The sequence below is a fragment of the Nelumbo nucifera genome, chromosome 5 (assembly GCF_055504915.1).
Source record: "Nelumbo nucifera cultivar China Antique chromosome 5, China Antique-T2T, whole genome shotgun sequence".
NCBI lineage: Eukaryota > Viridiplantae > Streptophyta > Magnoliopsida > Proteales > Nelumbonaceae > Nelumbo > Nelumbo nucifera.
In genome coordinates, this window is record NC_142653.1 from 34,242,328 (window position 1) to 34,264,433 (window position 22,106).

Below are 22,106 nucleotides of genomic sequence, written 5' to 3' on the forward strand. Positions count from 1 at the left end.
AAATGCAAATGAAATGAAACCAAATTTATTAAAAAAAAAAAGTGGAAGAATCATTTCGACCAGGAGAAAAGATGGGATGACCTGGCTGACAGCCTTTGCGATCCCACGACCGTCCGATTGCCTGGTCATATTGGATCCCCACCGACCGTTCTAGCTTTCGGTCTCGACTGACCTTTGCCACGTAATTGGGCGGCCAGAACGGGACGTCCGGGTTGGCGTGCGTCCAGTCAGTGTGCTTTCCCTTGACAACCACTAATCGCCGGCCCAGCCGGTTACAGAAAATTCTCCATCCTCTCGAGTCTAGGCTCTGGTCTCAATTCGGCTCGGCTTGGCTTGGCTTGAATTCTATAAATAATTTTTGTTTATTTATTTATTTTTTGCAAGTAAATTCTAAATTGCATGTTGGTGGATGAAGGCATGTAGTCGTACTTCCTTTATACGTGGTATGCGTGGCAGACATGATTGTCGTTATGGTACCATCAATGATGGGTCTCAGCCCCCGTATAAGTAGAGTAGATCAGTAGATCTCGACTCGCATACAGTCCTACTCGTAAAGGAAGAAGGGATGATTTGATTTGGGGCTTGTCTGGTAAAGCTGTGAGGGAGTGTTTCTCTTGTTCTCAGTGCTTCCTTCGAATAGAAATATATTTGGCAAAAAAAAAAAAAAAAAAAACGCGAGAAACAAGTCATTCTTGAATGAGAATAATGCCTAAAAATTGTGTTTTTTGGGATGTGTTTGGAAACTATGCAAATGGATTATAAATCTTGGTTCAGGGTAAATTTGCATTCTAATTTACTTTTACCATGTTTAGCAACATATAACAGAAAATACATTTTTTAATATGTGCATTGATAATAAGATGTAAAAGTACATCAATAAAAAATAAATAAATTTGCATTCAAGTGGGTTTTTGATAAAAAAAGGCATATGCTTTATTGGAATTCGTGTTTGCATCCGTTACGGCTAAAAGTTTTTTGGTAAAAAGGTAAAATTGTCAATGCAAAACTAGCCCAACTTTGCAATTTATATGGACCGTCTTACACTCTACAATTTGCATTCACACTTATTTGCATCGTTTCCAAATGCAGCCTTGGGAGTGACAAATCGACACTCTCGGATAACACATTCTCAACGAATGCGCGGTTCCCACATCGTTCCAATTTATTTACAAACACATATTTGCCCTTCCCACGTGAGAGAATGGACAACATCGTCATTTTCATTGACGACATAAACTCCCCACCCCTCCAAGCCTTAGTCCTCAAGCAATCTTCTTCATTGGTTCCCAGTGCTCCTATTATAAACCCACATTGTGTTAAGAACCAACAGCGAACGACCAATTTATCATCTCCAACTAGGGGTGGCAACGAGTTGAGCTTTACACGAGTTGCTCGAGTTCGAGCCCAATTCACTGGCTCGATTATTAAATGAGCCAAGCTCGAGCCTACTAGAGCTCGACTATATATATATATATAATGATAGAAAATAATATATATAATAAAAATATTATTATTATTAATTATTATAATTCTTAATTTTTCTCAAAATTGAGCTCGAGCTTATGAATTTTTGACTTGAGCTAAACTCGAGCTCAAGCCTGGTACTATTCGGCTCGGCTCGAATCCACCCCTATCTCCAACAACCATTTTCTAGTCATAATCTCATACACAGGTAAGGTTTTCTTTGTTGTTGGTGTTTCTAACTTTGTATGCTCTATTTTTTTGTCCTAAAACTTTTTCATACTTTGTTATTTCTTCCTAAAAGCATCTTCTCCTTTGTTGTTATCTTCACGAACTCAATTTACTATATGCCAATTTGGTGAAACCTCTCCTATTACTATAGATCTTGTCTCAAGAAGTGAATAGAGTGTTGATTTAAATCCCTAGGCCTCCAGCCCCCCTATATGGCATGACACGCGTTTTGTATGATTAATTTTATGCTTAATGTGGATGGATTTACAAAACTGATATTAAAAAATAGTTTGTCCTCCAAGAATAAGAAATAAATTGTTGTTGTAAGGCAGAAATTTATGAAAATATTGCCAAACAGGACCCAAATTGCCCGGTTTCCATTTCCACTGCCGCCGGCACCGCCACCCGTCTTTCTGATCTCACGAGTCAGACAGTGCCTCACTGCCATGCCTAAGTCAATGTGGTAGTGGATTAAATAATCTAATGAAATTCCCCGTGGTTTCAGCAAATGGCATTCATGGTTATAAACTTATGAATAATTAATAGCTCAGCAAATGGACACGCCAAAAGGGGTTCGGGCTATCAATCAAATAGTATAAATGGCTTGTGGAACCACCTCATTAACTCATTTGCCGAGTTAGCCTCAGCTATCTGCTCCATCAGGTTCATAGATGGTAAACGAAAATGAAATATTATTTCACTCTTAGGAATATGCTTTTCAAAATCGGACCGGATTGAACGGTCGGACCGAAAAATAGGGAATTAGTCAGGTGATTGGTTCCATTTTACCCTATAACCATTATTTTGTAAAATATCTTAGATTTGGTCATCAAACTGCTGATCTAGGTGATCGAATTGTTTGAACAGTCCTATGATTTTGGTTGTTTTTGTTTTTTGTTTTTATTTTTATTTTTTGTCAAAACCAACCATCCGTTTGATTCAAATGGTTGGACCATTCGACCCAAAAACCAGACCTTAACCAATTTATTATCCGATTCGATTTTAAAAACCTTGCTTAAGAAAAAAAATGAAACATTGATTTTCCTTAGGAAGCCTATATTATACAGGAAAACAATGGCACGAAATTTAGCAGAGTTGGCAAAGTGTTTTAAATAGTTTTTCTTACGCAAGGAAATGCCATTTAAATGACTTTTGCTAAAAAAAATAAGAATATAAAAAAGGAAAAATCTATTATGTCAGAAAGAAGTGATATTTAAAAGGCTTGGACTAATTATAACAATCAAAATTCATCTGCTTGATTGATTGCACGTTTTTTCGGTATCATGTCTTTCCAGCATTACCATAAAGACAAATATCACATCCATGTAATAAGAAATTGGGTCATTATTGTAACAAAAATTACCTAATTATCAAGAGAGCATCGCCAATTTATAGGAGTTATACAACCAATTTAAACAAAGTTATTTAAATCAAGGATCAAAATTTAACAACATATTGCATTGGCAGGTTACTAATACTCAGACTCTTTTGGGTTTTTGACCAATTTCAAAGGGTAAGCGGAACTAAGACCAGCTCCCGAACTTTTTTTTTTTTAAAAAAAAGGGAGGCATGTACTTAGGGGTGTCGATTGGACATGATTTGGTTCAATCCAATCCAGTTCAATGTGAGTCCATTATAAATGGATCAGGTCCAATCTAATCCAACGAATAATTTGGATCATTTTGGATCGGTCAATTCAATGTTTGGATCATCTTATTTGTTCAAATTCATTTTAATTTAGATTGGTTTTAACCCAAATCTGGTCCATTGACACCTATATTTTTACCTTATATCAATGGATTAGATATTGGCTTAATCTAACCAAATCCAATATAAATTTATTATAGACAGACCAGATCTAATATAATAATATTTTGGACCGAATTGATCCAATCCACTATATCTTTTTGGTTCATCCAATCCGTCCAAATTGATTTTGGAATGAACGGAGTCCAGTCTAAACCCGGTCCATTGACACCCTTATATATGTACCCATGCATACCTTCCAGCGTATCAATATTTTGAATCAAGCCGCTAGGTTGCTTTATCTTTCCTTTCAATCTGATTAATAAGATCTTGTAACTGGAAATTTGGGATCAAATCCTGCCTGCACATGGGTTGAAGTGTTTATGGGTTTGTGGGATGGCCTACACCGTTGTGTATCCCTTGGAGGGTGCCTCCCTTCATGATTTTCGTTTTTTTGTTTTTGTTGAAATCAAACAATGGGCAATGGGCAATGGGCAATGTGCCGTACGTATATTCAAAAATGATGTTTTGTTGGTTTCATATGGCTTCCCTTCATGATCCATATACTGTTATTTTATAGAGGGTTCTTTGTAATCTCTCTCTCAAAAGCTATCAACCAATTAATACATAATTTTCTATAGTAATATAATCGAGGTGTGGTATAACCACCCAAGACTGAAAAGGATTATCTTCCACCAATTTAATATTTATGAGAGCGAATGGGTTGAATTTGAATCAGATTAACGTAGATCCTTATTTTGGGATGGATTCAGATATTATATACCATTAATATATTAAACTAAATAAGTAAAATATTAATAAAAATGAGCTAGAAAATACTTTAGTATTGTATATTGTGAATAAAATGACTCAAAATTACTTCAATCTATTGTGTGCAGGTAAGTATGCAGACTATGATACCTAAATAACATGATATCAGAAAAACTTATAATCAATTAATCAACATCATAAAAATAGTAACAGTAAGTTTTCATCAAAATTCATTGGGGAGGAGGGTTTGATTGGTCAAAACTTTTTTGGTTTCATGTCTTTTCAGCATCATAGATTTTACATTTAAATGTATATATATAGGATTATATCAACTTAAATTGAATGGATCCATATTCAATCCAATTATAAAATAGGCCAATTTTGGATTGCCTTGTTCAGCTTGTATTTGAATTCAAATTAGGACAAATGGTATTTCCATTTGCAGCCATATTTATACTATTCACCATCTATGTACCACCATTTTTGAGAAATAGAAGTGTACTTCTTAAGAAACTAAAGTGAGAAGACTACTATATTATAATGATCAAGTAAAATACAAAATAAATTATGCAATTGAATATTTGATTGGGAAATAGAGCAAAGGCCTGGTCTGTCCCTTTAGCTTGTATATTGTTGTCAACATCATAAGTGGAGGGAAGGGGAACATACAAGTTCAGGCCTCCAAATGACATAATTGTAAAAGTGAGTCCGTAAATTCGACGTTACAAGTGAAATAAAAATTACTGGAAACACAATTAAGGGATTAGGGCTGTCGATGCCTCGATGGGTCGGGTCTGACTCGATGGACTGAACCGATTGTATCGTTCCAGTTCCAAGAATTAGACCAATGGCTTGGTTCTAGTTCTTGTTTTTTAGTCTCAATTATTATCAGGTTGCGACTGGTTCTACCATGTCTCAAACCGTCTTAGATCCGATCTGAGCCATATGTGTGTGTGTTTAGCAGGTTTATTATAACCGGTGACCAGAAACCTGATTGATTCGGTTCTAGGTCTAAAGTTACAGACCCTAGAGGGTCTGGTTCGGTTCCAAGACCTTGACATTTCTTGTTGCCTTGTTGGTTTGGGACCGGTTCTACCATATCCCGACCCAGACCCATCCCGTTGACAGCCCCTAGAAGTGTTTGAAGCGTACAGAAATGAGCTTGAAATTTTAAACCTAAGAAGTATGCAAAAATTAAGGGCCAGCTATGTTTGTGTGTAAGGAGCTTTTTTTTTTTTGAATTAGGTATCATAATTGGTGGGTTTGATCATATTCAATATATTTGTTATCATCATCATCTAAATATTGTCCCAACTATATAGGGTCGGATGCCTTAATCCTGTTTTAATATTTCATTATGTTTAGTGCTATATCTATTTGTTAAATTATTGGCACTTAAATATTTTTTTATTATTCCTAAGGTTCAAAATATTTTGATACAATAACTCCTATATTTTATTTTTAGTAGTTAAATAACATTAAAATAAGTCTCTTCTGAAATTTGAAAAATAAAACTTAAAAAATATGATGCATTAGGTTCAAATTACCGATACACCCCTTTGGATACATCGGAGTGTATGATAATTTGAACCATTTAGTCCTTTTTCAATCTGCCCCTAACCCATGTAGCCCCTTCAACTTGATTATCTATTATTGTTCTCATTAATCAATCTCTCTCCCCACCCCCCGGGCCCCTCTCATACATTCTTATGCTTTACTCAAAAATTGTTGCTTCCCTTCCAATTGAAATGCAGCTTGGTGGGTTTGGATCTACCAACTCTAATAATGTAAGGATCAAACCCACTATATGATATAATCATCCAACTCAAGTTTACTGTCATTGTAGTGCTTAAAATCACAACATTTGCAAATAAAGCAACATTTAGATTGGGGTTAGTTGTTCTCAGAAGGTATATAAATGATATATTTGCAAATTAAAACGATATTGACTAATGGCACCACCATTATTTTAATAACTGGACTTGTTCCAATATTGATTGATTCAACAACTGAAAAATTAATTTTCCTGGGTTTCCACTAAACACCAAAAACAAAACAATATCTTAAAAATGTTTCTTCTTGGAAATTTATTTGCACAAATAAAAAACAATTTTAAAATTAATTTCCACCCAACCAAAGTAGATCCCAAGGTGATGTAGTTGTCAGCTTAGTTTATATGGGGCCCAAAATGCTCCCAACAGTTGTGGTTCCACCACCTTTTGCTCATGGCAAGTTTCAGTCTTGTCTATCAAACCCCTTTTGGGGGCTATTCTTTTTCGGTTGGCTGAAGTGGGGACAAACCATCTGGTTCGATATATAGAAGCATTTATATTAAGAAGGATGACTTTTAAGTTTTATCAGTCCAAGTGCTGAGCCAATTAAGAAACAATGGTGGCGCACGAATCTTTAATTTCATGGACCGACTCATTATTAATTCACAGCTTCAAAGGGCTCCACTTGTCAGCCACGTCATCATCTCTCATGATGGAGAGTTTCAGCCGACTGGGCAACCGAAAGTTCTTTCTTTTATTTTATTTTTTAATTTTAATTTTGATAATTAAACAGCTAAAGTTTAGAAGAAAGGAGAGGAAGGAAAATAACAAGAACAAAAAAGGAATTGAATGCTTACTTCTTGAGACATTCATATGACTACGACTGAATAAGGAATGTATGTATGTGGAATAGATTTAGCTCCTGAGATAACCATCATGTTCAGATAATCTGGACTGTTAGGTCTCAACTAAGCAATTCTCCCTTAATAAGAAAGATTAAGATCGGTCTGGTTAACAGTCAGAATCAGAATCAGAATCAGAATGCTCTATTCTTTCTCTGCCTATTTGGTTCAACTGGAATTGGAATTGGATTCAATTGCAATGGATTCTCATTCTCAAGGGAGGGTAGAGAATGGCAATTCCCTCAAATTGGGGAATGCCATTCTACAGAATCATTCTGATTCTGAATCTAAATCTCTATTCCCATGAACCAAATGGACCCTTGGAAGAAAACAAATGATTAAAACAAGAAAATTGTCAATTGCAGTATATTAACATACAAAAGCAGAGAAGATCCTTCTCCAACAACACTCCAAACCAGGTAAGAGGAGACCTCATACATCGTGGAGCATTCTTTCTCTAGGAATCAAGTGTCTTTATTAATTGCTGCACAACTATTCAACTGATGAGGAATGTAGAAAGAAAAGAAGAATAGATCAAATAAAAGGGAAAAAGAATAAGAAGACATGGTCGTTGCCATTTTCCAATGAAATACAATGAAATAAAGACAATTCAGCAATGGAATTAAATTCAAAATCAACAGATGGGAATTTGTGAACTGCTTTTAATTTCCATTAAAAGGAGGTCCGCCTTTCATTGGGTGTCACATGGGAGTGCAGCAGCGGATAGGGGTGCAATCTAGTCAAGCCAAGCCAAATTTCTGTATGCCTTGGCTCAATTTGACTAAAACCATTAAGATTGATTATATTATATAGTATAGTATATTCTTATATTATATAGAATATAAAGATATATTTTCATAATATATATTATAAAATATATTTTTCTTATATTTATATATATATATATATATATATATATATATATATATATATATATATATATATATATATATATATATATATAAAAGATGTTCATGAATTCATCAGCCCCTCCTCCCAGCGGCAATCCAAAATGACCACTAGAAGCAATTTTTTCAGATCTAGGCTGGATCAGATGGTTGAAGCGTCAAAATCAGAAACCAGCAATCGAAACAACTTCTTTTTGGTTGTTGGGTTCTTAAAAATGTTGACCTGGTCAAATACCTTAAAAATACAAGTGTTAATGAAAGTTTTGAACTATATTATTTATATTTTATGCTTATTTTATATAATAAGTTTGAAAAAAAATTCAGAATAGTTTTATATTAAATTTTAACACAAATTCGAAATACAAGAAAAATCTATGCTACTGGAAAGACATAACATTCAAAGAGCTTTGACCAATCAAAACCTATTATAAACTATGATACATATCACCTGATTGGTGGTTCTCTTTTATGATATATGTAGATTGGTTAAGAGTTTTTTCAGTATTATGTCTTTTGGGCATCATAGTTGACCCCTAAATAAGCTAATAATCAAAATGACTCAATGACCAAAATTGATAGTATTTTTGCATCACCCACCACTTCTCTCTTTCTCTCTCTCTCTCAAAAAGGAACAGATCACAGCTTGTCTAGATCTATCTCTATCTGTCTTCTTGACTCTTGAGTGCAGGACCCAATGGTTCCCATGGTCATTTGGTGTCCCTCTAAAAAAGATGTCAGTGAACCTCATGTGCATCCTGCTTTGGCCCAACCCCATCTTTGAGTGGCTGAGTGATTTTAGTTTCTTAATTGTTTCCTACCCTTTGTATTTATTTATTTTTTGGACTACACAAGGGGTGCGCAGTCTATCTCCCAAATTCATAACCCCTGGGATTTGATCTAAGTCTTTGCTGCAACCAACCATACACTTAAACAACTGGAGTTTAGATCTCTAAAATGCAAAAATCATGCAAATACTCTGAATGCAAGGCATCCAACTGCACACACTCTCAAAGTGTTCACATCATTTTACTTTCAAGAAATCTCATCTCTACCAATTGAGCCAGTTGCACCTTCTCCCTTTGCATTCAATTTAAACTGTCAATTGCTGCTCTACTAAGTAGATTGTTTGTCTTTGAGGATGTGCCTTAGTACAACAGTTGTGTTGCTGCATTGTGATCTAGGTGACCAGGTTCAAATATTGGAAATAGCTTTTCTATGTATCTATAGATATCAGTAAGGTGGCATATATCTATCACTCCCAAGACCCTATATTGTCGGGAGCCTACATTATCTATTTTATTGAAACTTAGGAGAACTCCATCAACACAAGCAATTTTACAAAAATCCTTTCTTCCAAAAAAAATGGGTATATAGACTGAGCTGAAGGCATCTCATATTTGGTCTTAAGGTCCTGTTTGTTTTCATTTATTTGGGTAAGTACGTATACCCGAGCAAGTGTTTTCTAGACTTCATTTGTCTGGGTAAATAAAGTTCTAGTGTTCTTGTACAATACATGTTAGCCGGATAAAAAGAGAGATAAGAGAGGAAACCGTGTTATCAATGTAAACATAAATTACTTACCCACCTTTGAAGAGGAGAAGTAATTAACACGGAATGATAGTCAATTGCTTATTTGACCAAATAACCTCAATACCTAAACGGCACTACTCACGACTATTTATTGCATCTCATACCACTTAATTTACTACCTTTCCCAACTTGAAAAAATAGTACGTAATAATAAGGAAGTTTGCGCCAATCTTCTATTCTAATCAAATTTCCAAAAGTAAACCTGCTTAATCTGACTGCTTTGTGATTGTGGTTGAGGTTGGTGATATGCACTTTTCATGGATTTAAAAAAAAAAAATCGAGATTAGACAATTTCTACAACTTCTTCGGCAGTCATTAACTATGTATATAATATATGTATACATAATGAGATAATGACTATGAATTAGTTGTCTGTCAGAGTAGTCTTTAAGGAAATATCAGCCTTGACCCATCCAATTAAGTGGAATATGGAATATGAACACTTGGCAGGCGTTTGGATGCTTGGACCCCTTTTCAGGGGGCCCACTTAAGAAGGCCCAAATCAATATAATAATATCAACTAAACTGGGGTTCAGAAATCAAAACCCATCTTCACGTTTCACGTTGCAACCATCGACTTCCTTGTCTACCCAATGACGTCTTCTTAATAGGAAATGAAGACCTTTGAAGGGTGGATGAGTGGAGATAGAAAATCTTAAACTTCATACATGATAACAGGGCAATGTGGCCCTATTTTTACCATCCGATGGTTAGATGCATTTCTGTTAAAAATGAAAAGAAGAGGAAATGTTCGATGTCAAGCTATTATTGAAGTACTAGTATATTTCTTTTCTGGTACGTTTGTATTATAGTTCATGAATGCTCTAGTAGCAACAGCTTTGCTCAGTTGCACTTTTTACCGGTGGAAGCAATGGTTGATGTCTTGATGAGTTGGATTGGATATGATTCTAGAAGGAAAATGGATGTAAGCTTGGCCCACTTGGCCACTTGGGTCTGGGCTCAGAACTTCGGCCCACTGGTTAGACTTCGCCCTGTTTTAATTAGACTTCAGCTTTGATTAGGATTTAGGAATTTGGATGTTTATTTTGACCAGTTCTACATTGGTCATTTGTTGTTGAGACGCCCCTTAAATCAGTCAGTTATTGCAACTTTGAACCATACATATGATGTTTAACTTAAATTTAATTTGAGATTAAACAATTAATTCCATCTCCATCGATGTCCATCACATAAGTCCATCTACAGTATTGATTAGAAGAAGTGACAAGTTGAAGGGGCCAAAGATGTTGATAACGGAAATAGGGTGGAAATAGTAGGAAATTATTTAGGCACCCATAAATTGGGATGGATATGGGGCACTGACTAAAAATTAGAAAACGGAATAATTGAAATAGGATTTATATAGCCGACTCTATATAGTTAGGACAAGGCTTAGAAGATGATGATGCCACTCTGGATCTGTTATCCATGAGCTGTTTCCATCAATATTTTCGAACCATCATTGATTTGGACAGTCAGATCGTTCAGCCTAGGAACCATCTACGATCTCGGTTTCGTTTTACCCCAAATCCGGTCACTGGCCAAAAGCTGTTGAATTTGTTAATAACCTACTGACCCGGGTGGTCGAATCATTGATCCGTTTGACTCGTTCAACGATTTTGGTTATTTTTTATTTTTTGTTGGAATGGGCCTTCCATTTAAGCCGGGCAATCGAACCATCGACCCAGAAAACTAGTGGCCAAAATGGTTCCTGTTCCAGGTCGGTTTTTAAAACCTTGGTTCCCAAATCCTCACCATAGAACACCACCACTGTTTATTATGAACATCTCCCTATGAATGACAGTCTAGTAACAAGTAAAGGTCCTCATCAAGTTCAACCTTTTTATTGTTGGCTCTAGGTTGTTTTTGGTAGATTATTACTTGATTTATTTTTAAGGGAAAATTCCCATTAGTGCCCTGTACTTTGGGCCTAGTGCCATTTTGATCCCTAAACTTTAAAATGTGACAGTTCAGTACCCAAAGTTTCAAAACATGACAATCCAGTACCTGCTGTTAACTAGCTGTTAATCAGCTGTTAAGTGGCATTGGAAAAAAAACACAAAATACCATTCAAGTGTTATTTAATTTTCTTTATCAACCATCTAAACATTGACAAAAAAATAACAGTCCCAAAACCTTGCCTTTTCCATTCAAGAAAGTTGGAGTCACATTTGAGTGTCCATTCTGATGACCCCAACTTTCTTGAATAGAAGAGACAAGGATTTGGGGTTGTTAATTTTTTGTCAATGTTTGGATGGTTGATAAAAAAAATTAGATGACACTCGAAGGGCACTTATGTCTTTTTCAAATGCCACTTAACAGCTGGTTAATAACTAGTTAACATCAGGTACTAGATTGTCACGTTTTGAAAGTTTGGATACTGAATTGTCGCATTTTAAAGTTTGGAGACCAAAGTGACACTAAACCCAAAGTACAGGGTACTTATTGGGAATTTTCCCTTTTTTTAATTAAAAAGGTCCTTTAAACGAGAGTATTAATCAGTGATGACTGACTTAGTAGGAAATAAGGCTTGAAGATCTAACATATCCAAGCCCCAACTCAAACCCAACATGATGTGGGATCAAATTCCAGTTTCTAGGCCCAGGTCCACAACGAAGCCCGAATATCCAAGTTCAACCTTTTCAAAAGTTTGGACTTTGGATGGGCTGGGCTGGGTTTGGGTTGGGCCTACCCAAGTTCTAGCATGAAAGTGATTCTGCATGGACTGTGAAGCCCAAGTTGCCATCAGATTCCTTTAACTGAAAATTCCAATCCAACGGTTTCAGTCTCATAACGTGGAAGGCGTAGGAACGGTAACGGACTAGCGCGCCCTTAATACTCGTCGTCGCGGGGGAAAAGTTCTGCGAAATCTGAAGAGCTGCCGATTTCAAGCTTCGACTCAAGAGGTAATGGTTTTATCTACTCTATTTTTTCCATTGATTCAATTCAGAAACACATCTGTAGTATTTTTTTCTGGAATTGGACCAAAGCTCGTTGGTAACCAGTATCTCTTTGTTTTTATGTTCCGATCTGCCAATTAGGGTTTTTAGATCTGTAATATCTTTTTCTTTTCCCATCTCTCGTGCTCAACCTCTATTTAAATCGTTGCCTTTTTGTTTGTACCTTCACTGCTAATGCGATTATCCCTGAAGCATTTTTTGGATAGTTAGGTGAGTTAACATGGGAAGTAATCAGTTATTAGATTACCATTAAAATCGGCTTTCGTTTGGAGGATGATAGAAAACGTAGAAAGCAAAATGTTATTAACCCATTAAGTTGGGGATAATTCTTAGAACGGATTGTAATGTCTTAGTTTTAGTAGCTAGGGTAGTCGTTGTATTAGAGAGCGGTGAAATGCATGGACAAGGTGCCGACTGTTGGACTGGAGAACGGTTGATGCCGGTACTCGCTTCTGTATTGACATATGCACGAGTGCTGATAACTTGTTTTATTGTGTGCCTTCTGAACCACCTCTCGTTTAAGTTTAAAAGCTATAATTGTTGTCGTCGTCATCATCTTTATCTCAACTATATGGGGTCGGATATGTTTTGTCATTCGTTCTGATTAAAGCCATATCCATTGTTAAATTATGAATTATGAGCGCTTGACTTCTAAACAAGTCCTGTCTACCCCTAGCCCATCTAGCCCCCTCAACTTGCAACTAGTAGCTTCTTATTTTATAAAAAAGTTAGATCATCTTCTTATGGGTTCTGTCAATGGTCATCTATGCATGTAACCAAATCATCATAGTCTACTTTCTTTCATTTATCACCTATTGGAGTTACTCCTAGCCTTCTAGGTTCCTTCCAATGACTTCATTTTTGACAAAACCATCTTGCTCTCTAATTCAACGACTACCCTAGTAAAGCTAAAGCAATACAAGCTTTTCTAAGAAATCTCCATAACTTAATGGGTTGAAAAGCTATCATTGTCATAAACAACAAAATGATAACAACAATAATGCTAATCATTGATGTTGTCATTTTGTACATTTTTTTTTTCTTTGCTCTGACCAATGTGAATTTGAAATTTACTGGGCCGTACTTTTGCTAGGAGTCTCAGTTGCAAATTTTGTTGTGGTTTTGGTTATATTTCATTTATTCTTCTATCTGGAACAAGAAGCATAACAATAATTTAGATTGCAACCTGATAGGCTTCTGGAGTGTTTTTTTTTCTTTTGTTTTAGAGTTGATGCATCTTATTGACTTCTTATTCTGACATGCAACTTTTGTTTTCTTTTCTTTTTCTTGGTGCAGACAAAACTGGTAAACCTGTTTCATTGAGTTGTTTCTGTTCTACCTTCATTCACCATGTGCGTATTATGTTTAATTTTTTATTTATGCTAATTAATCCCGAGCTTTTAAGTTTTTTTGTCTGTATTTTAAATCGTAAATCTTCACTACTTTCTAGTAATTCAGAGCTCACAGGTAATGGAAATGATGCAAGTTTGTGATTCCGGAACTTCATTATGTACTAGTTATCTTTTTTTCTATGTTCTTGTCAATAGTAAGCTAGTTTCTTGCTCAATTTTGGAGGCATATGGATGTCTGTGGCTCATAGCATATCATGTTACAAAAACTAGTTATAGCATATCGCATTACAAACTTAGAATGTCATCTGATCCTTGCAGATTCAGGGTGTTATTTTGTGGCAGATTTATAATTCGACGCTTAATATGTTCTTGGAGTCTTGGTCCTCTTGGTTGAGTCAGGCATGGATGATCAGAAAAGAGTGGGGAATATATTATATTGCATAGGAAAGGTTTTCTAATTGGGTCAAATAGGGAGCTTTCTTATATGTCCTAGACTTATTCTACCACATTCATCCAATTATGGACCCTCTGGATTGTCCATGTCTTGGGCCCTGTGGGCCACATCAGCCCATATTCATATTAAATGGTTAGAGACAGGCTCAAACAAAAATTTAAAATAGCTATTGACTAGGTCAACCAGGTGGGGTTGTTTATCAATGTAGATGATTTATTTATAATAATCCCAGCTGACTGCATCGTGGGCATCAACCATTTAGTTAACCATGCAATTCATATGACCTTCAACTGGCTAGTTGATTGTTCCATGCTTTGCTAAACTGTAGTACAAATAGGGGATGGCTAAAATTATGTGCTAATGGATGTCTCAAAGCAATAATTCCGATATTGTTAAATGTCATGAGAAGAGAGAGAATGAAGGTGATTTGCCAATAGAGTTATAGTTGAGTGGATGAAATGCATTTTTGCTAATTTTCAAAAAAAAAGCGTCTTTTTTTTGGAGTGTTATGCAATTGATGCACATCATTAAAACCAAAGAGTATTTTATAGGGTGATTATATGATTGGCCATTCTTTGTGATGCAATATGTTGGGCAGTCAAGAAATAGCATAGCATATTCATGGGATGGGCGAGTAGTATGGGATAAATTATGACATAGCATATTCATGGGCCAAATGACAACAAGACAGGAGAAAAAAATATACAGAGGTGGTTTAGTCATGTAAAATTAGAGACCAAATCAGCCCCCCACAAGATTTCCCCTCCACAACGTCCCACAGCACATCTCCACCGTGTATTGGGAACATCTTCCGATGATATACCAAAAATGATGATGTCATCATCGGGAGATGTTCCAAATACACGGCAGGGATGTGCTGTGGGACGTTGGGGTGGGGGGCTGATTTGAACTCGTAAAATTAAGACTGATGAAAGCAATTGTGGGGTTGTTTATGTTTTTGATAATTCATTTTGTTCTTAGGAAATTCATTGCTCATTTAGGAATAACTTCTTTAATGGTTGGAGTAGACCCATTTTGTGATTAAGGTAAAATATAAATGCTTTTCTGGGAAGACATTGTCCATCTGTCTTGTACTCCTCGTAACACATATTTCTATATTGCAATCCACATTTGTTTGTCCAAAAGAAATGATTAGTAAGAAAAAATTTTCTACAGCTCTCAGAAAGTAGAAGAAAAGCAAGGAATCATACATCTGTGTTTAGTAGAAGCTTTTTGGTGATAAAACCATGAGGCCCACTGCACTAGGTACTGAAAACTTCCTTCATAAGGGTCAAAATAGCAGGCTCCCTGATATCAAGATATCCAGCTGATAAGGAAACTTCATATGAAGCGCACCTGCTATAAACTAATCATTGAAGGAGATTCAATGATTAAGGAGTAAAAAGAGCAAAGCAGTTGAACATTAATAAATTAATCACTGAAGGAGACTCCAAGTTGGTAGTACGGTGGTTAACAAGTGAAGGAATGAAGCTGTGGAACTACAACAATGAGAAGAAAAAAGTTTAACTGCTTGACCAAAGATATGGAAGTGAGAGTACAACGGGTTAAGAGAGAAGCAAACTCTTTTGCCGATGTTGGCAAAACAAGGGGTGGGAATAGAAAATTTATTCTGGGCGCAGTTGTAAAAATTTAATGCTTGGGGAGAGATAAGAGAACTTATCTCTCTTTCTTTGTACTTTACTCTATACACATATTTTTCTAATCTAATAAATCTGCAGTTATTGATAAAAAAACATGCCCCCTATAAAGCATTGGTGGGATTGTTTATGTAAACTTGAAGGTTCTAAAAAGACAACAGGTAGACAAAAAAAGACTAGGGATCATGAAGAGAAAAAGACCTTTTAGCTCATTATTTATTAGAAAATATTTTTTTGATGAATTATTTATTAGAAAATATTACCCTCTAGACATTTTAATAGAGAAGGCGGGGGAGCCCATAGGTGGTGGGATAAGGCAGATGGGGATAATGATAAAGTGGTTGGAAAGGTTCATGCTTTTCAATTTTATTTGCTTTTTTTAATCAATTCACCTTTTTTTTATTTTTATTTGATTTCCCTTTACTTTTGTACTCTACTCATATTTATTGATAATTTTTGTCAGCTACTTTTTTTGGTCAAGGTGTTAAGACATTCCAGTCTACTTTCCTCTATTTATTTTTGATTGGTACTTCTTTCCCCATTGACCAATTTATTGCTATTTAGGGCGGACGAAGAACCTGTTGATCAGAAGAAGTATTTTGAGGAATCTTGCAAGCCGAAGTGTGTTAAACCTTTACTTGAATATCAGGTACTTCAAGTCTAGCTTATTGAATTTCAAATGTTTTAAGTATGAAGACTACTGTAAAATACTCTTAGGTTACATATTAGGGCCGGAACTTGGTCTGGCCCAAACTGAATGCTGGCCAGTCCAACCTGAACTTTGGCATGACTTTGATTTGGGTTGAACTGGGACTTTATGGCTTTGGGCTAGGGATGGTCCTAAGTCAGAATTGCTTCTAGATTTGGTTGGACTCAGGTTAAGGCTTAGGGTAGTACGACCCAACCTGAAACCATGCCTGGCTAAATCTGAAGCTGGCTGAAACTCTAGTATATGAAAAACAGATGCATGATAGTGTAAATGAGAAGTGTAAATGTGCTTTGAGCTTCATTTGTTTGCTTGACTAGGGTCATCTCAAGAGTGCTTTTGTTAGAAAAAGGTAAAGGGGATTTGGGGGATTCATCTAGGTTTTTGAAGAAAGATGAGCAAGAGAAATGGTCCAAAGGATCTAGAAGCAAGGCTTTCAAGTAGAAAGAAGACATCTTTAAGTCAAGTGAGTTGCAAATGTTAACATCCAGCAATTTTCATATTTTACATAGGGAGAGGTCGTAAAGCCTTGTGAAAAGTTGAGATAAAAGCTTATCCTCTCCAATCCTCCAAAAAATTGACTATGTGATAGAGATTTGGGTCATATCTAATGTCTTGTTAAAGAAGGATCAACAACTTCAATTACTTCCCAAGGACACTGAAGAACAGCAAAAACACGGCTATATATGGCATTGGATACGAAATTTACACTAAAAATTGAAGTGTCCTGCATGATATGGCACCCCTGTACAGGCATCCAAATATCATAGCGCACTGAAGAGTACTTTACAAGCTGAATTAGTATCTCTTATATACCAGCCCAACTCAACAAATGATCTTTCTTTGTACAAAGGACCTTTTACATCAATACAATTATACTTAACCTTTGCTAAAAAAAAATGATCTTTCTTTTGAGTAACCTGGCCTCCTAGAGAGAATGCCATAGAATCTCTTAATTTCTTTTTGTAACTTGTACATGGGTCTAAAGATCTGCCAATAGCTTGGCCAATCCTCTGGCTAGGCTAGGGGCAAACAGCGAATAACTTTGTTGGGGGGTTTAATTTGTAATGAAAACAAAATTTATGATTTTAGGCTGCCAATCTAACATTAAGGCACTATATGTAATCACGTTGCACATGCACTTTTCTTTTCCTTAATCAATAAAGTTGATCAGCTATTCCTGTGAAAAAAAGGAACATGTACAAGAAAGGTAGACAGGAAGATTGGTAACATAGCCTTTCTGAGTACAATCCTGCTAAAATGGTGTATTTGTCTCTCCATAAAATGGAGGGAAAATTTTTCAACTGAATTTTGAGCTGCTCCCCTCTCCCCAATGAAAACTTTGTTTTCTTTGCTATTTTACATGATTAATGATTATTACATCGAAACAAATCAAAAGGTGGCACACATAGTTTTCTCTATAAATGGAGCATAAATAATAGCTGAAATATCTGCCTGAAAAAATTTCCGTCCATATCATGGGGGGAACAGAATGCGGGCATAATTTCAAATGTGCATGTGCATCATGTTTTCTTGTTATCCTAGTAATCTAGAAGTTAGGCCACCTATTGGATCAAATCAAGTGTGTGTGGCATAAAATTTATTGTTTAGAAATTAAGGGCACAAAATTAGCAATAATGCTTCCACCTGTTAAAGTTACCTCTTGAATAGGCTTAAAAGAGGCATATTTTTCTCAAAATGTTGGAGGAACAATTGGGCACATTACTAATTGCTTACTGTCCTTTACTGTTTCTGGTTATGGTTGGGTCAGTTAGACTTTGCTTGAACCTGGTCCTTATTGTTTCTTTATGCTGTTACTCCACCATCAATAGTCCGAGGCATCCATCTAGGGAATACCTAGGACATGATTTCGACTGCCTTCACCAAATCTGTTCTTAGTCTCAACCATGGCTGGACCGCAGCATAGATTAATTGTAGTAGTTAGGTTTATTATAGGCTTGCATTTTTTTCCCATTTGTTTTATTTTAAATATTTCCTTTTTAACAGTTGCATTTCTACTTTCCCATGGAGACCATGTAAGTGCTTATTATATGGAGGTGTCCATCAGTTGGCAGATATTGGATTGAATTTCTGTCAATTATTACAGGCATGTGTTAAGAGGATTCAAGGTGATGAAACTGGTCACAAACACTGCACAGGACAATACTTTGACTATTGGTCATGTGTGGATAAATGTGTAAGTCTTCAATGTTGTTGACATGATCGGTTTAGTAATGCTATTTCCAGGTTTTATTCTGATACTGTTGTTTTTTCACAAACCCAGGTTGCGCCGAAGCTTTTCACAAAACTCAAGTAGATGAAATGTAGTATTTTCTGCACCATTATCTTATCTATCATTTTTTACTTCCGAACATTTTGATTGGCTTTTTTGTGTACTGCAAACTAGCCATGTTTGTTTTGGTGCTAGTTCTCACCAAGTATAATTTTTTTTGAACAGTGAAGATCTTGGGTTAGACCAATAAAACATGATATTCTAGAATTGAACTTGGTTGAAGACTTAATGTTTTTTGTGATAATGCTGAAGATAGTGAAATTTTGTGAGATGAAAAATGCAGGAGATGACGCCTAGAGATTAATAAGGTAAATTGAAAATAATCAATTAATCATAAGAGCTGATGGTGGTGCAGAAACACCCCTCTGCAAGATAACTGATCTGTCAACTGAAGCTGTAGGGGTATTGATTTTACTTTCAACTGTATGGATGGATGGATGGTTCGGCAAATGTGCTTTTAGGCTTCCTTTGTATGCGGTGCAATTTCGTTCTCAGTCTCACTCATACAATTGCTTGTTAATGCAAATGTAAAATCTGGTTTAATTTTACTTTGAGCTTTACTTTTGTTTGTGTTTGGAACCATGGGCATTTATTCATTAAATGTTTGATTTGTTTGCAAAATTGAGAAAAGCAATAATGAACCCGTTCATTGACATTTAGGCGTCATTAGACACTACATCAGCAAAATAATGAATAAGCACCAATTTATTGGGGGAAGCGTAAAATGAAGCTTTACCCAACAGTAGGTGTGTACATAAATTAAGGCTTATTTTTGCAAGTCTATATGTGTACGGATCTGTATGATAGGGGAAATGTTGAAGTGGTGTCTAGCATTTATTCAATAAATGCCTATGGTTCCAAACACATTCTAGGTTTTGTTTTATTTCATTTGCATTTCAAACAAACAAGATTAGTTGGAATCCTAAGCAAAAATGAACCAGACGCATTGTAACTCATTTACATTCCCATATTTTTGCACTAGTGAAAATGATATTGCACTCCAAGCAAGCCAACCCTTAGTGTTGGTAACCTGCCTCTCTTGGATGGGAATTACCAACTAGTTATAGTTGCCACTAAGTTCAATCCTCCAGAGAATTACTTTTGGGAAGCAATTGGTGGATAAAAAGGGTTTAGGGTAGTGTTTGAGAATTACTTCTTTAAAGAGTTGAGATCACACATAAAGTGGTTTTGTGTATTTGGTAAAAAAGTTGGGAAGAATTTTTTTTATAAAGTACTTTAAAAAAGTGATTTCAAGTTGTTTTTTTTTTTAAAGTATTTTTCCAAAAAAATGGGACGAACCAACTTTCTCCATTCATTCGAACTCCCTCGGTCCCTCCCATTTCCTCCACTTCTCTCAGTCTAAGCCATAACTCAGAAAATCATTCCATTGGCCATTCACATACACCGGTGTTTGTAAACGTGGTCCATTGGCATCGGCAAGAATTCCGACGGTAAATATAGAAAAGTTTTCTCTAGTCTCCCCAATGACTCTTCTTTCTTCTTCTTCCTCTTCTTCCTATCTTCTTCTTCTTCTGAGAACCATCACTCCTCACATCGGCGATCATCAGTCATCAGAGCAAAGCTAATTTCCCCAAGCCCTAATCCTTGTTTCAGTAGATTAAACACTCCTATTACCATATCCTTTTAAAAAACCCTATTTTTTGTTAGAATGGAATTTCTCATAGTTGATTAAACTCTCCAATGTCTTTAATGCAAAATCGTCACTCAATTCTGACTAGCCCTTCGGAATTATGTGGTTTCTGATGTTAGATTGCACATGACAGACGTTCCTATACTTGGATTGGGGTCGATCCAGCCTTGTGCAGTCACCATGTTCTTTTGTGCATTCATGGCTTTTCGAGCAATCGCTTTGCAGTTTTTCGAGCAATCAGTTTGTGGTTTTGGAAGACCACGACTGCATTACCAAAGGCGAAATCAATAGCATCGGTGATGTAACGGTCTCTGTAGAATTGGCAGAGGGAATGTGCATAGAGGGTGTCCTGGTTTGTGTCGATGCAGCGACGGTTATCATGTGATTCTAATCATACAATGGAAACAATGGTGAAGCGGAAGAAGAATTTGAAGAGGAAATCAAAGACAAAATTTGAAGAGTATATTGAAATGGAGATGAAGAAAGGTGTTATGTCTGCTGAGGAAGATTTGGAATTGGAAAGGAAACATGCGAAGAAGTTCAAGGTGAAAGGTGGAAGATTGCGGGGAACAGATGATGGGATCAATGAGTTATTTGATGGAATTCCATCTGTTCTTGATTCATTAGTGGATAAAGAAATTTTGGACGCTGAAGAAGCTATTGTAAAGAGCTCTAATCACAATTCTACTAGTAAGAAACATAAGAAGAAGCAGAAATAGTTATTGGATGCATTAGAACAAGAAATAGAAGATGTGGTTGTGAAGTGAGGGCTAAAATTGTCATTTGTGTCAATATAAACACTTATGGGGAAAGTAGCTTACCAAACATCCCCATCTCAATAAGTGCTTAAAGACATAATAAGTTATTTGAAAGGTGGATTACCAAGCAGTTTTAAGTGGTTGTTAAAATAAGTACTTCTAACTTCTTAGAAACAAGTACTTCTCTTAATGAAATCTGTCTTGAAATGTACTTAATCATCAAACAAGGCCTAGGCCTTCCAAGGCTGTCAATGGATCCATATGGGGTGAATGTAAGTGCACGTGCACCAATGGAAAATCTTCTTCTAATGAGATCTGTCTTGAAATGTAACCCGAAAATCAAAGTCTTTTGGGCATTTTGTCATACATATTACACATTACAACGGAATTAAGGGGTGAAGACAGAGCAGAGTGCAGAGGAAGTCTACTTACCTTTACCATGGCCAGGACTGGATCTGCTCCTCACACCAACCACACAGCATGTTGCAGTCACAAACGGGTAACATCTCCCGTACTTGTATGTTGTCAATAATGGCGATGTTTCTAGTAGGGGTTCAACTATGATATGGAGAAGATATGATATCCGTTAAACAACTGACCACCAAACTGGAATCATAAACATAATAACGAATAAAGTGTTATTTATAAAAATTCATGGGTGGATTTTAATTGGTAAAAACTCTTTCCATATCATATCTTTTCCGCATCATAGATTTTTCCTTCCGATAGTAGTCATTTTTGAAATTAACTGCCAAAAGAAAAGTTAGAATTAATGGTATTAACAATTGAGCCTTTGACATGCTTGTTACTCTTTTTTTTTGTGAGTATTGAGCATGTCGATACTTTTATTTTTAATCATTTTTTAAGAAGGGACAGAAGTGACCATCTCAACT

General features: G+C 36.0%; 1 protein-coding gene across 4 annotated transcripts; it reads left to right on the forward strand.

The window, feature by feature from the left end:
• Positions 1–12,183: 12,183 nt before the first annotated feature.
• On the forward strand, positions 12,184–19,082 carry LOC104599876 (cytochrome b-c1 complex subunit 6-1, mitochondrial). 4 transcript variants are annotated; one of them, XM_088887000.1, is made up of 6 exons: positions 12,184–12,287; positions 13,638–13,693; positions 16,370–16,454; positions 18,519–18,547; positions 18,619–18,708; positions 18,796–19,082. In XM_088887000.1, coding segments are annotated over exons 2-6 (243 nt in total). In that variant the 5' UTR covers positions 12,184–12,287; positions 13,638–13,691; the 3' UTR covers positions 18,833–19,082. The 4 variants fall into 4 exon arrangements, with proteins under 4 accessions (XP_088743126.1, XP_088743129.1, XP_010260923.1 ...); XM_088887003.1 differs by lacking the exon at positions 18,519–18,547 and having other exon boundaries at positions 18,796–18,835; positions 18,970–19,082; XM_088887001.1 differs by lacking the exon at positions 12,184–12,287 and adding an exon at positions 12,306–12,551.
• The last annotated feature ends 3,024 nt before the right edge of the window (positions 19,083–22,106 follow it).

Coding starts and splice junctions, on each gene's coding strand:
- LOC104599876 (XM_088887000.1), top strand. Junction 16,455..18,518: donor AACCTTTACTTGAATATCAG/GTACTTCAAGTC, acceptor CCTTTTTAACAG/TTGCATTTCTACTTTCCCAT. Junction 18,548..18,618: donor TACTTTCCCATGGAGACCAT/GTAAGTGCTTAT, acceptor CAATTATTACAG/GCATGTGTTAAGAGGATTCA.